The 16,604-nt window shown below is 50.0% G+C and overlaps 1 protein-coding gene across 1 annotated transcript; it reads right to left on the bottom strand.

Annotated features, from left to right (window-relative positions):
- Positions 1–624: 624 nt before the first annotated feature.
- Positions 625–16,335, bottom strand: LOC138354275 (uncharacterized). Its single transcript, XM_069308235.1, has 4 exons — positions 16,014–16,335; positions 12,966–13,121; positions 2,332–2,595; positions 625–2,114 (listed from the first exon to the last, which is right to left on the bottom strand). The coding sequence occupies exons 2-4, from the start codon at positions 13,112–13,114 to the stop codon at positions 1,871–1,873; spliced, it is 657 nt and encodes a 218-aa protein (XP_069164336.1). The 5' UTR covers positions 13,115–13,121; positions 16,014–16,335; the 3' UTR covers positions 625–1,870.
- Positions 16,336–16,604: the final 269 nt, after the last annotated feature.

Below are 16,604 nucleotides of genomic sequence, written 5' to 3'. Positions count from 1 at the left end.
GAAGAGTGGGTGACGACACACAGCCACAACACCCTACAAGTGTACCAACAACCTCATGTGTTGTTGGTGTACGAGACTGTGTGCTGGCAAGATACCTGGGGCCAGATTCACGAAAGCACTTACGCAAACACTTATGAACCTGGACATCTTTTCCCAATCTTTGGAGGCTTTGTTTCCAATTATTAAACAGTTAATGAGCTCCGAAGCACCAAGAGGCTGTTTATAACAATAACAACAGTTGAATGGGAAGTTTTCATGCTTGTAAACTGTTTAATAAATGTAACCAAAGCCGTCAAAGATTGAGGAAAGATGTACACGTTCGTAAGTGCTTGCGTAACTGCTTTCGTGAATCTGGCCCCAGATGCCTCAAGCAGGTGATGGTCCTCCCACCTGCTTTGTCTTCGTGTGCTTGAACACACTATATATAAGAATTAACAAAAAACGGAGTTGACATTAATGAAATAATTAACAATTGTCATTAAAGCTGTACATGAGAGCGCGAGGCTCACACACACACACACACACACACACACACACACACACACACACACACACACACACACACACACACACACACACACACACACACACACACACATACACACACACATACACACACACACACACACACACACACATACACACATGAGGCATTACACGTCTCTAAGGACGAGCACATTTGTCACGGGCTGCTTCCTGGGGGTGGAGGCCTGGTCGAGGACCGGGCCGCGGGGACACTAAAAAAAGCCCCGAAATCATCTCAAGATAACCACGTAGTACGGAGGCCAGTGCTGTGGCAGGTGAAGGGAGCTCAGCATGTTGTTGTTATAGATTCAACTACTCGGAACAAGTTCCAAGTAGCACGGGCTATGGTGAGCCCGTAACTTACCTGGCACAGGAGCGGAGCAAGAAGCACGGGCTATGGTTAGCCTGAGGTCAGCAGATGATGAAGATTAAGCCACCCAAGAGGTGGCACGGGCATGAATAGCCCGTAAGGAGGTCAGCACTCCTTGCTTGGCTGACCAAGCTCTAGCTCCACCTCACTCACACCACCTCCAGGGGCTGGTCTTCTCTGGATGTCTTGTAATAGTGTACCCTGGAGAGGTCAAGTACGCACTCAGGGAGGTATTAGTAAGTTAAGTGTGTTAGTAACACACTTTAGTATTAGTAAGTTAAGTGTGTAAGTAAGTGTGTGTGTTAACACACACACACACACACACACCAGCCATCATAGTGGTGACTCCGCGTTACGGAAACTGTCTTCCAGGCAAGCGGAGTCACTTGGATCTGTAGTGTGTGCTGTACTGACGCCCCAGTCTCCCTGTAACTACTACGACAGTAATAAGTCAATTGGCTAGATCTTGTTCACTAAGATCTAGTCTGCACGAGTCTAAGCACAAAAATTGTGGCCATAGTACACAGATGAGGCCAAGTGGGCACTTCGCAACACCTAGTTAGGCCAAGGTCTTGTGTTTCACCATTGTTCACAATACCTGTAGCAAGAAACACCTCATTGACACATTGTTTTTTCAACTTCCGCCTAAATTCTCTCGATATTTACTGTGGCCTGGTGTTAGAAATAAACAAGAAACTAAAAGTATTTACAGGTCAAACACCTATCTTGCTCGTCACAAGATATTTATTTTTCAGACTACCACGAGTGAGAGAGGCGCACTAGTCCTACTGGAGGAGCTGGCGGAGGAGTAAGGTGGTCATCGTGGCGCCGTCTGCGTGTCCAGGCTCCTCCAGCAGCCACCAACGGCTCCTCCAGCAGCCACCAGCGGCTCCTCCAGCAGCCACCAACGGCTCCTCCAGCAGCCACCAGCGGCTCCTCCAGCAGCCACCAGCGGCAGAGGTCGCAGACACTCGCTCACACATCCAGGACGTGATTGAGGTAGGCGATGTAGCAGATGGCTAGACGAAGGATCTCAATCTTGGAGAGTTTCTTATCCGGAGGCAGTGTCGGCAGGAGCTTCCGCAGCTGCGCGAAGGCAACGTTGAAGGCCTCCACGCGCATGCGCTCTCGACTAGCATGCGCAGTGCGGTACTTGAGGGTAGCCCGCCTGCGCCGCCTTCTCTCCTCCTTCGTCATGGCCAGCACGTGCTCGCGTTCCCTGCAACACAACACAAAATACACGAACATCAATCCACCCCCACAAACACACTGTTATTAAAATAAACACTAATACAATGTATTCAACCTGGAGGCGGGAAGATATCCTAGCAAAACCGCACTCGTTCAAATTTCATTATAGCTAATTCCTGCAGCTTTCACTACTAGGTGTATGACCTGTCTTGGTCAGCTTGAGCCCAGTAGCTACGTCCCCCTACCTTGACCGTCTGCTGGTGGGGGCGTTAGAGTTGCCCAGGAGAAATGTTGGGTCGTTTTCGATGTCTGACGGACGGTTCTCGTGTCCTCTGACCTCCTCGCGGTGACTAGTTGACCCCTCGTGTGACCTGAGCTCGGCGCGGAGGTCACGGTGTACGAGATCAGCGCGCAGTTCGACGGGCAGAAGGTCAGCCTTGAGGTCGGGTCGGGTGGTGGTGGCGTAGTCTGGCACTGGTCGGTACTCCAGTCGTCGGCTTAGTTCTGACCTGTCCGGAAGGAGTTCACAGGTTAAGCTAACTTGTCCAAAGTCACTCTCAAGATATACAGCATCTCTAGTACCACCGCATTGACTCACTCTCCCAACACCATCATTTTGCGTCACTCTCCAGCACCGCCACATTGCGTCACTCTCCAACACCGCCACATTGCGTCACTCTCCAGCACTACTCTGCGTCACTGTAACACCACCACTGGTTGTGTTAGCAGTGAACGGCTGAATCAGTAGTACAGGGCGAGCCTAAACTCCCTGTTCATATAACGTAGACGGTTAATATAGTTCTAAAAACCACTACACATAATTACAAATATATTTCTTATATTTAGGCTACAGAAAATGTTGAATAAGAGCACCTAGTGCCTAGGAACACACATCTACAAGTCTCAACTCCTTTACAAAGACTAGCTCTAATTCTATAGGCACAGTTTTGAAATTTGCAAAGACTTCTTCGATTTCCAATAGGCTATGAGGACTGTTTTAGTCGACTGCACTTCCCATCACTCACTACAGTTCTTAGCTGATGGTATAGTCCTCTTTAGGGGGGTAGAAATAGCCTAAGCTACTCTATCCCTTTGAGATGTATTTATTGCTTATCTCAATAAACATACATGAACTTGAACTTGGTATAGTCCAACAATATGTGGCCGATCAACCTCGTATGTGACAAGTGTTTCCTTAATCTCTCACAGATTATACTCAACCCCCAAATGATGTAGTTTAGGCTGTTTATATAACTTTTTTTTGGGATATACAAGAGTTGTTACATTCTTGTAGAGCCACTAGTACGCGTAGCGTTTCGGGCAGGTCCCTGGAATACGATCCCCGCCGCGAAGAATCCTTGTTACAACCAAGTACACATTTTACTGTTGAGTTAAACAGAGGCTACAGATAAGGATTTGCGCCCAGTAAATCCTCCCCGCCCAGGATACGAACCCATGACAAAGCGCTCGCGGAACACCAGGCGAGTGTCTTACCACTACACCACGGAGACTAACTTAGATAATTAAAACCGAGACTCTTGGATAAAAAGTCACATCCTGAATATGGTAATGACAAGGCAGTAATACAGTCTCCTAACCATCCGGCAATATTGCACAGAGTCCAAGTTGGTGCTCTCAAACTAGGCACTCAGGATTTCTGGAAGAGATTCGAGTGGTAAAGCCTCATAGGTGTTCTTCCCGCGCACGGGACGCCTGGCGCGCTGCAGGGAGCATATTTTTTTGCAGGGAGCACCCCATAAAAGATGGGGGAGGGGTCACACTTGGCCATGTCTATTATGGGGGGTCACACTTGGCCATGTCTTTTATAGGGGTCACACTTGGCCATGTCAAGTATCCAGTGGTTTCTCGAGGTACAAGAGCTGGGCGGCCGCCTCGGGGGTCTGGGCACGTCGTCAACTGATCCATCCACCTTCATCCTTCAATTCGAGTAGTGTTGCCAAGTGGCACCAGCACCAAGAGCACGGTGGCACCTCAGTGTTGCCAGGTGGCACCTCAGTGTTGCCAGGTGGCACCTCAGTGTTGCCAGGTGGCACCTCAGTGTTGCCAGGTGGCACCTCAGTGTTGCCAGGTGGCACCTCAGTGTTGCCAGGTGGCACCTCAGTGTTGCCAGGTGGCACCTCAGTGTTGCCAGGTGGCACCTCAGTGTTGACAGGTGGCACCTCAGTGTTGCCAGGTGGCACCTCAGTGTTGCCAGGTGCCTGCAGTGACTACAGCTGCCGGTGTGTAGACTACAACTGCCAGTGTGTAGACTACAGCTGCCAGTGTGTAGACTACAACTGCCAGTGTGTAGACTACAGCTGCCGGTGTGTAGACTACAACTGCCAGTGTGTAGACTACAACTGCCAGTGTGTAGACTACAACTGCCAGTGTGTAGACTACAACTGCCAGTGTGTAGACTACAGCTGGCAGTGTGTAGACTACAGCTGCCGGTGTAGACTACAGCTGGCAGTTGTTATGATCTCAGCCTGCAGGAGAAACGAGTCTCCCTTCTTGAGAGTTATTCAGCAAGCCGACCTAACTAGAAGGTCTAGCAAGTATTGAGGTGATAACGCATATGTAAAATAGTTGCTTGGATATGTGTAACAGTTTGAGATTATGGGCAATGCAGAAGAAAATAGATAAATGACGGGCTAGGAGATGTGGACATTTTGCTGGAGGCGTGAGGCTCGCTTCCGGAGGACCTTGACCTCACTTGAGTGCCAGACATCGCAGGGGGAAGCCGCGCTCCGTTTGAGCTCCCGTCAGAAGGGAACCCCTAGTGATATATCTCGAAGAGAAGAGAAGTGTGTAGACGTACCAGCTGTGGAATCGAGCTGGGAACGTTGTGGTCTCAAGTCCTGGTCGGCGAGCAGATATTTAATCGCCCAGAAGCATTATTGTGGGCTGTGTGGAGCGCCCTGACCAGACGCCGTCAGAGGGAAAGCGCCCTCGACCAATTAATCTGTGGTAAGCACGATAAACGCCAGTTCATAGTGATTGTTTGTAGTTGGTCGTGTGCCCAGCGACAGTAGCAATGTTTATTTATAGGTTAGACATGTTTTAATAAGGCAGAAAGCCTGAAATAGGAGAGTGAAGAGGGAGGAGCACGGAGCGACGTCCGTCCTCTCTGAGCGCTGGCGGACGACTGAGGGAGCCTGGCTCCGGATGGAGGAAGACCCTCCCAGCGAGTGAGGACGCCGCCAGGCGAGGTGGAGTATGGACCCGCCCAAAACGGGGGAGTCCACTCTCACTGTATGTAGAGAACAGATAGAGGTTTGAGGCAAACATATTGTGTGAATATTTTTTGTTTATGTGTTAAAGGGGAACATTTTATTGGAGTGTCGATGGGTTGCAGGTTTGTCTTTTGGGGAAGAAGTTGCTGAGAACTTCGAAGCCAGCAGATGAAGTAATTGATGAGACTCCAAAGGTAGTGGAGCAGAGGACCTCGAGCTGTGAGGAGAAGCATCAGTGAAGAGGAGTGTCACGTGCTTCTGTAGAGGTGGTGTAGCAGCCAAGAGAGCTGTGGAAGAACCTAACAGAAGGGTGAAGCACCGTAGTTGCACAAGGAAACTTCATGATAGCAGCCTGGAGGAGCTGCAGAGGATCCTGGTAGTGAAGCCCGGAAGAACCTAAGGATATTAGGGTTGTGAACTTCCAGAGGTGGAAGGGGAAGTTCTGGTGGATTACTTATAGGGAGTTGATAGTGTTTGGTTGTCATTAGCGTGCAAGACGCAGTGAGAGGTGAGTGACTGTTTGCATTCTTATGTCAAGGAGTGATTTAGTCTGAAGCTTAGAGTTGCAGTCGTAGGCTTGATTACCTACAGATGTATGTGCTCGAGGACTGACAGTGATCGATTAATCATTGTTGTGTATCAATGAACATTTATAATGATATATGTTATTGCATTCAAATGCTGGTTTTCTATATATATATGTTATCTTGCTGATGGTGCAACAGTGTGTGGGCTTGACCAACTTGAGGAGGTTAATAGTACCAGGTGGTGAACCAGGAGTTGGGATACCACTTGATAAGCTGATAATAGAGTTCTGATGGTATTGGAGTGCAACCTGATTTGGATATTATAGAGTATAGGATTCATTATTATTAGATGTGTGTATGTATCGTGTATGTGCTTTGTTCAGTAAATGTGTTACAATTTGCTGGTGTTTGCCCTTGTCCTAGTGAGGCTTCCCAGGAGGTGGTAAAGAAGGAGAGAGAGAGAGGAAGAACCATGAACCACTGCTGTGGACAGGGTAGGAGGTAATACTGGTAAGTCATAGGGGGATTGAGGAGATCATATCTCATAAGGAGAGAGTGGGGAGTCACAGCGGCTCGAGTGGGTGTGTGCACGTGACAACGAGGCTAAGTGTTGGAGCCGCATCCCCTGAACGTGTGACGTTGAGCCCCTCTCCAAGAGCCAGAAGCGCCAAGGGTGATCTCCTAGTATAAGCACTCTGCCGAGTTGTGGGTTGGGTTGTCCATAGAGAAGGATCAACGACGACAACACCAACCAACCCACAGTCTATATAATAAATTGGGGGCCTGTCCGGGATAGTGAACTGACACACCCACACCCTGTCCAAGAGTGGATTTGTACACCCTTGCTGAAATAGATAAACTGTGGGATCGCAGGTGTATACTCTCTCTCTTGGGAAGACTCACAGGACAAAGATGGATAAGGTGCAAGCGTTTGTGGAGTCAGGCAAGCCTGAGGATTTAGAAGGTTGCACGAGGGATCAATTGAAACAAATAGCAGAAAAATGTGGCATCAGGTTGAAAGCATCTAAAGTAGCTGGGATGAAGGATGAGATCCTGAGGCAGTTGAGAGCCAGAAGTGAAGCGGCAGAGCAAGGAGCCCAAAAAGGAGCTGAAAGTGGAAAGGAGGATGATGGGCAGGATGAAGTGAGATCCCAGGGATCGAGTAGGAGCAGCAAGAGTAGCCGCAGTAGCAGGAGTAGCCGGAATAGGAGCTTGGAGAGATTCCAGTTAGAGCTCCAGATGCAGCGTGAGGACAAGGAGAGACAGTTCCAGCTGGAAAAGATGAAATTAGAACTCCAGATGAAAAATGAAGCCGAGAAGGAAAAAGAGAAAACCAAACTGGAAGTAGAAAAAGAGAAAACCAGAATAAGGGAACTGGAGTTGGAACAAGAGAAAGAAAAAGAGAAAGCAAGACTAGAGGTGGAAAAAGAAAAGGAGAGAACAAAACAAATGCAGATAGAAGCGAATAGAACCTTGGCTGAGCAAAGGATTGAACATGGGTTGCCAGAGAGCACCACCCAGGTATCACACCCACCAGATGTTAGGGTTAGGGAGAAGGACATTCCCTTGTTTGTTCCCGAAGAGGCAGAGAGCTTTTTCGAGCACTTTGAAAAAGTAGCCAGCATCAAGGAGTGGCCACAGGAGGAATGGGCCCAGCTGGTCCAGTTAAGATTGACCGGTGCAGCCAGGGAGGCATACACCCAATTGTCACTGGAAGAGTGCCAGGATTACGCCACAGTAAAGAGCAGCATATTGCGCTCGTTTCAGTTAACCCCAGAAGCTTATAGAAAGCGCTTCAGAGAGATGAGCAAAGTTGGAGCGTGTACGTTTGCTGAGACAGCAAGGGATCTGGAAAGACGATTCCAGAAGTGGATTGAGGCTGCTGGAGTTGGATCTTATGCTGACCTGAAGCAACTGATGGTCATGGAGAAGTTCTTGGAGATGATGCATCCCGAAACAAAGTTCAAGATCCAAGAAGCAGGGATAATGGAGGTGAAAGATGCCGCAGATAGGGCAGATATGATTACTGAAGCATACAAGAGCTTAAGGGAGAACAGAGTGAGAAGCGAGGTGAGACGCAGCAATGGCAGATCCAATGGAGTCTGGGGAGGAAGAAATTATGAAAGACCCAGAAGAGTCTGGGGTGAGAAAAATTTTGATAAATGGGCAGATCAAAGTAAGTACCCTAAAACTCAGAAGAGTAGGTCGCGCACTTCATCTGAAAGTGAAGATGGAGGAGCCAAACGAGAAACTATTCGTGATCCAGGGAATCAAGAGTCCAGTAAAGCCCCACAGAGTGCAGGTAGTGTACCTGGCTCGAGGAACTCTTATGTGAGTGGACAAAGTCAGAGCCGCTTTGGTACGTATAGGAGAGATGTCTCCCAGATGAGATGTTACCAATGTAACGGATTGGGTCACGTGATGCGAGATTGTCGGCAGGGCAAGAGAGTTGTGACCCTGGCCATATGTGACCCCCGAGGTAAATATACTAATGTGTTCCGAGACAAACCACAGAGAGCGAACTTAGTGAACGAGAGGTATAGGCCGTTCATGAGCAAAGGTTGGATCAGTGTAGGAGGCCAACCTGAGGTAGAAGTTGGTATCTTAAGAGATACCGGGGCTAATCAGAGCTTGATTGCGAGAAGCCTGATTGGGAATGATCGACGATTAGCTGGCAGGAGTAGGATGAAAGTATATGGGTTATTGTCGGAGAGTGACATGCCCGTATGTGCTGTCCAGCTAAGGTCGGAATATGTGTCGGCGGAGGTGATGTTGGGAGTGTGCCCCGACATACCTATTCCAGGAGTCCAAGTGATCCTGGGGAATGACTTGTGCGGGACAAAGGTGTTGCCGAGAGTCGTAGCGGAGACTGTGCCAGAGGAGTGCCCAGAAGGCCACTGCACGTGTGGGACACCTGAGAGTGTGAACCTGACTGACATCCGAGGAGATGCGTCAGGAGACCGCCAAGCCATTGAGTACCCCGTCTCGGTAGTGAGGAAGGCAGAGGTGGCCGACAAGGAAGACGCTGGAGAAGATGATACAGTGTCGATTCAACCAGTGGAAGATATCGATGTAGATATAGCATGGCTGTTTGATGAAGGTCCAGCCCAGGAAAATGAAGTCTCGGTGAGGTCAAAAGTGAAGATGGCCCAGCCGAAGAAGAATCAGGTGAAGAGAGCGGACCTGGGTAGAGCCCGGACTGCTGAAATTAAGAGTCGGAAGGCGAATGCAACTGTGCTGAGTAGGAATGAGGAAGGATGTGGACAGACTGAAGACGGGAATAGAGCGTCAAGTGGTCCACGAGCACAGAGGCATCTGGATAGTAGAGTTAAGTTGTTTGAGATGTCAGGAGTCGACATGTTTCACAGAAAACGTGGAGGAGAGATAGTGAAGAAGAGTAATAGCCGGGAAAATGAAAGGAGAAGAGACAGTATGTGTGGAGAGATGCTTACGAGCACTTTGGGAGAGGCAAAGCGACATGTATGGTCGAGTGCTGTTGGATGTAGTACAGTGCTCGAAGAAACTTTTAGGGAACGAAGAAGAATTGAAGGAGAAGAAATGGAGTGGTACAGAGGTGAGAAGTGTGAGAAGAGGATGAGGATACAAGCATGGAGGAGTAGAAGAAAGCCGAGGACTCGGTGGGAGTCGAACAGGATGAGGTCTCAGATAAATGAGGAGACGAAAAGGAGGAGCGTCGGTGAAGACGATGGAGTGAAGTATGATGACAGGAGACGAAAGTATAATGGCAGTAGATGGAAGAGTGAAGACGACAGAGGAGGTACAGACAGTAGATGTCTGACTCTGGACGTGAAGAGAAGACGAGGAAACGGAGGGTGGAGACAATAAGTAGAGTGGACCGATGGAGTGCAGGCGTCCAGGGAGGACAGCCTAGCTAAGAGGTGTCAGAGGTCAAATCGTTTATGAGAAGATCATATTTCTGGAGAGTTGTGAGCCAGATGTTGCAAGGTGCAACGGATTAATTGCAGACTCCTAAGAGAGTATATGGGGTGAAAAACGAGACAGTGTGGTGGCGGATGTATTATCCTGAGCTTTGCCACTGGAATAACTCTCAAAAATAAGGGGAGGGGAGTGTTATGATCTCAGCCTGCAGGAGAAACGAGTCTCCCTTCTTGAGAGTTATTCAGCAAGCCGACCTAACTAGAAGGTCTAGCAAGTATTGAGGTGATAACGCATATGTAAAATAGTTGCTTGGATATGTGTAACAGTTTGAGATTATGGGCAATGCAGAAGAAAATAGATAAATGACGGGCTAGGAGATGTGGACATTTTGCTGGAGGCGTGAGGCTCGCTTCCGGAGGACCTTGACCTCACTTGAGTGCCAGACATCGCAGGGGGAAGCCGCGCTCCGTTTGAGCTCCCGTCAGAAGGGAACCCCTAGTGATATATCTCGAAGAGAAGAGAAGTGTGTAGACGTACCAGCTGTGGAATCGAGCTGGGAACGTTGTGGTCTCAAGTCCTGGTCGGCGAGCAGATATTTAATCGCCCAGAAGCATTATTGTGGGCTGTGTGGAGCGCCCTGACCAGACGCCGTCAGAGGGAAAGCGCCCTCGACCAATTAATCTGTGGTAAGCACGATAAACGCCAGTTCATAGTGATTGTTTGTAGTTGGTCGTGTGCCCAGCGACAGTAGCAATGTTTATTTATAGGTTAGACATGTTTTAATAAGGCAGAAAGCCTGAAATAGGAGAGTGAAGAGGGAGGAGCACGGAGCGACGTCCGTCCTCTCTGAGCGCTGGCGGACGACTGAGGGAGCCTGGCTCCGGATGGAGGAAGACCCTCCCAGCGAGTGAGGACGCCGCCAGGCGAGGTGGAGTATGGACCCGCCCAAAACGGGGGAGTCCACTCTCACTGTATGTAGAGAACAGATAGAGGTTTGAGGCAAACATATTGTGTGAATATTTTTTGTTTATGTGTTAAAGGGGAACATTTTATTGGAGTGTCGATGGGTTGCAGGTTTGTCTTTTGGGGAAGAAGTTGCTGAGAACTTCGAAGCCAGCAGATGAAGTAATTGATGAGACTCCAAAGGTAGTGGAGCAGAGGACCTCGAGCTGTGAGGAGAAGCATCAGTGAAGAGGAGTGTCACGTGCTTCTGTAGAGGTGGTGTAGCAGCCAAGAGAGCTGTGGAAGAACCTAACAGAAGGGTGAAGCACCGTAGTTGCACAAGGAAACTTCATGATAGCAGCCTGGAGGAGCTGCAGAGGATCCTGGTAGTGAAGCCCGGAAGAACCTAAGGATATTAGGGTTGTGAACTTCCAGAGGTGGAAGGGGAAGTTCTGGTGGATTACTTATAGGGAGTTGATAGTGTTTGGTTGTCATTAGCGTGCAAGACGCAGTGAGAGGTGAGTGACTGTTTGCATTCTTATGTCAAGGAGTGATTTAGTCTGAAGCTTAGAGTTGCAGTCGTAGGCTTGATTACCTACAGATGTATGTGCTCGAGGACTGACAGTGATCGATTAATCATTGTTGTGTATCAATGAACATTTATAATGATATATGTTATTGCATTCAAATGCTGGTTTTCTATATATATATGTTATCTTGCTGATGGTGCAACAGTGTGTGGGCTTGACCAACTTGAGGAGGTTAATAGTACCAGGTGGTGAACCAGGAGTTGGGATACCACTTGATAAGCTGATAATAGAGTTCTGATGGTATTGGAGTGCAACCTGATTTGGATATTATAGAGTATAGGATTCATTATTATTAGATGTGTGTATGTATCGTGTATGTGCTTTGTTCAGTAAATGTGTTACAATTTGCTGGTGTTTGCCCTTGTCCTAGTGAGGCTTCCCAGGAGGTGGTAAAGAAGGAGAGAGAGAGAGGAAGAACCATGAACCACTGCTGTGGACAGGGTAGGAGGTAATACTGGTAAGTCATAGGGGGATTGAGGAGATCATATCTCATAAGGAGAGAGTGGGGAGTCACAGCGGCTCGAGTGGGTGTGTGCACGTGACAACGAGGCTAAGTGTTGGAGCCGCATCCCCTGAACGTGTGACGTTGAGCCCCTCTCCAAGAGCCAGAAGCGCCAAGGGTGATCTCCTAGTATAAGCACTCTGCCGAGTTGTGGGTTGGGTTGTCCATAGAGAAGGATCAACGACGACAACACCAACCAACCCACAGTCTATATAATAAGTGTAGACTACAGCTGCCAGTGTAGACTACAACTGCCAGTGTAGACTACAACTGTCTACACCTGGGGCCAGATTCACGAAGCAGTTACGCAAGCACTTACGAACGTGTACATCTTTCCTCAATCTTTGACGGCTTTGTTTACATTTATTAAACAGTTTACAAGCATGAAAACTTGCCAATCAACTGTTGTTATTGTTATAAACAGCCTCCTGGTGCTTCGGAGCTCATTAACTGTTTAATAATTGTAAACAAAGCCGGCAAAGATTGAGAAAAGATGGACAGGTTCGTAAGTGCTTGCGTAACTGCTTCGTGAATCTGGCCCCTGGCTTGCTAGTTTTACTAATTAACTCACCTGCTGTTTACCAAGGTACTGTTCCTCTCATCGTGTTACTCATGCACATGCGTGAGTCCAGATGAGTCAGGTAGCCCACTCGACTCATCTGGATGAGGTTCCAGACTCTCCAGAATGAGGAACTTGACTTGACACCACGCCAGGATAATTGACTCACCACGGCGGGATAATTGACTCACCAGGCCGGGATAATTGACTCACCAGGCCGGGATAATTGACTCACCACGCCAGGATAATTGACTCACCACGCCGGGATAATTGACTCACCACTCCGGGATAATTGACTCACCAGGCGTAAGAGACTCACCACGCCGGGATTATTGACTCACCAGGCGTAAAAGACTCACCACGCCGGGATAATTGACTCACCAGGCGCAAGAGACTCACCACGCCGGGATAATTGACTCACCAGGCGTAAGAGACTCACCAGGCCGGGATAATTGACTCACCAGGCGTAAGAGACTCACCAGGCCGGGATAATTGACTCACCACGGCGGGATAATTGACTCACCAGGCCGGGATAATTGACTCACCAGGCGTAAGAGACTCACCACGCCGGGATAATTGACTCACCAGGCGTAAGAGACTCACCAGGCGTCAGAGACAAGACTCACCTGGCAATATCGTGCTTGACAGGGAGGTCAGGTCGGGGGGCGGCGACCCGGAGCTCGGGGGGAGCCAGGAGACGGGGGTCGCGGGTCACCAGGTCAGCCGAGGTCATGTAGCTGCAGGCTGTGTAGTGACCCGCCAGCGGGAAGTCCATGTCCAATCTGAAGACGGGTCAAAGGTCAGGCGGTAGAGCTCATTCGTATATTGGGTTAGAGGTTAGGACCTTTCTGAACGGTTGTGGTGGTGGTTGTGGTTATGTGGTGGTGGTTGTGGCTATGTGGTGGTGGTGGTTGTGGCTATGTGGTGGTGGTTGTGGTGGTGGTGGTTGTGGCTATGTGGTGGTGGTTGTGGCTATGTGGTGGTGGTGGTTGTGGCTATGTGGTGGTGGTTGTGGTGGTGGTGGTTGTGGCTATGTGGTGGTGGTTGTGGCTATGTGGTGGTGGTTGTGGTGGTGGTGGTTGTGGCTATGTGGTGGTGGTTGTGGTGGTGGTGGTTGTGGCTATGTGGTGGTGGTTGTGGCTATGTGGTGGTGGTTGTGGTGGTGGTGGTTGTGGCTATGTGGTGGTGGTTGTGGCTATGTGGTGGTGGTTGTGGTGGTGGTGGTTGTGGCTATGTGGTGGTGGTTGTGGTGGTGGTGGTTGTGGCTATGTGGTGGTGGTTGTGGCTATGTGGTGGTGGTTGTGGTGGTGGTGGTTGTGGCTATGTGGTGGTGGTTGTGGTGGTGGTGGTTGTGGCTATGTGGTGGTGGTTGAGGTGGTGGTGGTTGTGGTTATGTGGTGGTGGTTGTGTTCGTGTGGTGGTGGTTGTGGCTATGTGGTGGTGGTTGTGGCTATGTGGTGGTGGTTGTGGCTATGTGGTGGTGGTTGTGGCTATGTGGTTGTGGTGGTGGTGGTTGTGGCTATGTGGTGGTGGTTGTGGCTATGTGGTTGTGGTGGTGGTGGTTGTGGCTATGTGGTGGTGGTTGTGGCTATGTGGTGGTGGTTGTGGCTATGTGGTGGTGGTTGTGGCTATGTGGTTGTGGTGGTGGTGGTTGTGGCTATGTGGTGGTGGTTGTGGCTATGTGGTTGTGGTGGTGGTTGTGGCTATGTGGTGGTGGTTGTGGCTATGTGGTGGTGGTTGTGTTTATGTGGTGGTGGTTGTGGCTATGTGGTGGTGGTTGTGGCTATGTGGTGGTGGTTGTGTTTATGTGGTGGTGGTTGTGGCTATGTGGTGGTGGTTGTGTTTGTGTGGTGGTGGTTGTGGCTATGTGGTGGTGGTTGTGTTTGTGTGGTGGTGGTTGTGTTCGTGTGGTGGTGGTTGTGGCTATGTGGTGGTGGTTGTGTTTATGTGGTGGTGGTTGTGTTTATGTGGAGGTGGTTGTGGCTATGTGGTGGTGGTTGTGGCTATGTGGTGGTGGTTGTGGCTATGTGGTGGTGGTTGTGGCTATGTGGTTGTGGTGGTGGTGGTTGTGGCTATGTGGTGGTGGTTGTGTTTATGTGGTGGTGGATGTGTTCGTGTGGTGGTGGTTGTGGCTATGTGGTGGTGGTTGTGGCTATGTGGTGGTGGTTGTGGCTATGTGGTGGTGGTTGTGTTTGTGTGGTGGTGGTTGTGGCTATGTGGTGGTGGTTGTGTTTGTGTGGTGGTGGTTGTGGCTATGTGGTGGTGGTTGTGGCTATGTGGTGGTGGTTGTGTTTGTGTGGTGGTGGTTGTGTTCGTGTGGTGGTGGTTGTGGCTATGTGGTGGCCAGGTGGTGCTACAAGGATAGGGTTACCAATCCAGGTGGTGCTACAAGGATAGGGTTACCAAGCCAGGTGGTGCTACAAGGATAGGGTTACCAATCCAGGTGGTGCTACAAGGATAGGGTTACCAAGCCAGGTGGTGCTACAAGGATAGGGTTACCAAGCCAGGTGGTGCTACAAGGATAGGGTTACCAAGCCAGGTGGTGCTACAAGGATAGGGTTACCAAGCCAGGTGGCGCTACAAGGATAGGGTTACCAATCCAGGTGGTGCTACAAGGATAGGGTTACCAATCCAGGTGGTGCTACAAGGATAGGGTTACCAAGCCAGGTGGTGCTACAAGGATAGGGTTACCAAGCCAGGTGGTGCTACAAGGATAGGGTTACCAAGCCAGGTGGTGCTACAAGGATAGGGTTACCAAGCCAGGTGGTGCTACAAGGATAGGGTTACCAAGCCAGGTGGTGCTACAAGGATAGGGTTACCAAGCCAGGTGGTGCTACAAGGATAGGGTTACCAAGCCAGGTGGTGCTACAAGGATAGGGTTACCACGCCAGGTGGTGCTACAAGGATAGGGTTACCACGCCAGGTGGTGCTACAAGGATAGGGTTACCAAGCCAGGTGGTGCTACAAGAATAGGGTTACCACGCCAGGTGGTGCTACAAGGATAGGGTTACCAAGCCAGGTGGTGCTACAAGGATAGGGTTACCACGCCAGGTGGTGCTACAAGGATAGGGTTACCAAGCCAGGTGGTGCTACAAGGATAGGGTTACCACGCCAGGTGGTGCTACAAGGATAGGGTTACCAAGCCAGGTGGTGCTACAAGGATAGGGTTACCAAGCCAGGTGGTGGTACAAGGATAGGGTTACCAATCCAGGTGGTGGTACAAGGATAAGGTTACCACGCCAGGTGGTGCTACAAGGATAGGGTTACCAAGCCAGGTGGTGCTACAAGGATAGGGTTACCAAGCCAGGTGGTGGCACAAGGATAGGGTTACCAATCCAGGTGGTGGTACAAGGATAGGGTTACCAAGCCAGGTGGTGCTACAAGGATAGGGTTACCAAGCCAGGTGGTGCTACAAGGATAGGGTTACCAAGCCAGGTGGTGGTACAAGGATAGGGTTACCAATCCAGGTGGTGGTACAAGGATAAGGTTACCACGCCAGGTGGTGCTACAAGGATAGGGTTACCAAGCCAGGTGGTGCTACAAGGATAGGGTTACCAAGCCAGGTGGTGGTACAAGGATAGGGTTACCAATCCAGGTGGTGGTACAAGGATAGGGTTACCACGCCAGGTGGTGGTACAAGATGGTGTGGGCCCCCCCTGACCCCTGCCACTCACCTGGTACATACAGAGACGAGTCAGTCACCTTGGAACGCCATGGTCAGCCTCCTAGGGGCCTCCCTCACCTCTCCCTCACTCTCCCCTCATCTCCCTCACTCCCCCTCACTCCTCCATCTGTAGTAGCAGCGGCAAGATCGACAACGCCAGTGAATTGTGTGGTTTTACAGTTTAGGTGTTGGGTGACTGGCCCAGCCCCGTGAGAGGACACCAGCGGCCTCTGGGGCGACGGTTTCCCGCGTAAATAATACCTTGTCCTCGCGATGACCAATTTCACAACCGATTTCACCCCCAAGTTTGTTTTGATTCTGTCCGTCACACTAAATTGGCGGAACCGACTGGAGATGAAAGTCAGCATCCCCGCAGCAGCATCCTGGACTCCTCCCCCTCCATCTCCCAGGACACGCCTCTTGGACACATACCGCGAACTCTATTGGTCGTCCAGACCGGCCGCGCGCAGTTGATTGGTAAGTGGGCTGGAGGTCCCGAGGTTCAGTTACTGGCGAGGCTGTGACTGGTGGATGGAATCAGGGGAGTATGGTGTTCCTATGTAAACTGACCACTTATTGGTTTACACATCACTGCATGCGA

The sequence above is a fragment of the Procambarus clarkii genome, chromosome 62 (assembly GCF_040958095.1).
Source record: "Procambarus clarkii isolate CNS0578487 chromosome 62, FALCON_Pclarkii_2.0, whole genome shotgun sequence".
NCBI lineage: Eukaryota > Metazoa > Arthropoda > Malacostraca > Decapoda > Cambaridae > Procambarus > Procambarus clarkii.
The sequence above is the reverse complement of the archived record's forward strand: the minus strand, read 5'-3'. Positions and strand labels throughout refer to the sequence as shown.

Bases quoted from the DNA above. Each gene is read 5' to 3' on its own strand.
- LOC138354275 (XM_069308235.1), bottom strand. From the start codon at position 13,114: ATGGACTTCCCGCTGGCGGGTCACTACACAGCCTGCAGCTACATGACC. The intron at 2,596-12,965 runs GTGAGTCTTGTC...CCTTCCGGACAG, and splicing joins GTCAAGCACGATATTGCCAG to GTCAGAACTAAGCCGACGAC. The intron at 2,115-2,331 runs GTAGGGGGACGT...GTTGTGTTGCAG, and splicing joins CCCACCAGCAGACGGTCAAG to GGAACGCGAGCACGTGCTGG.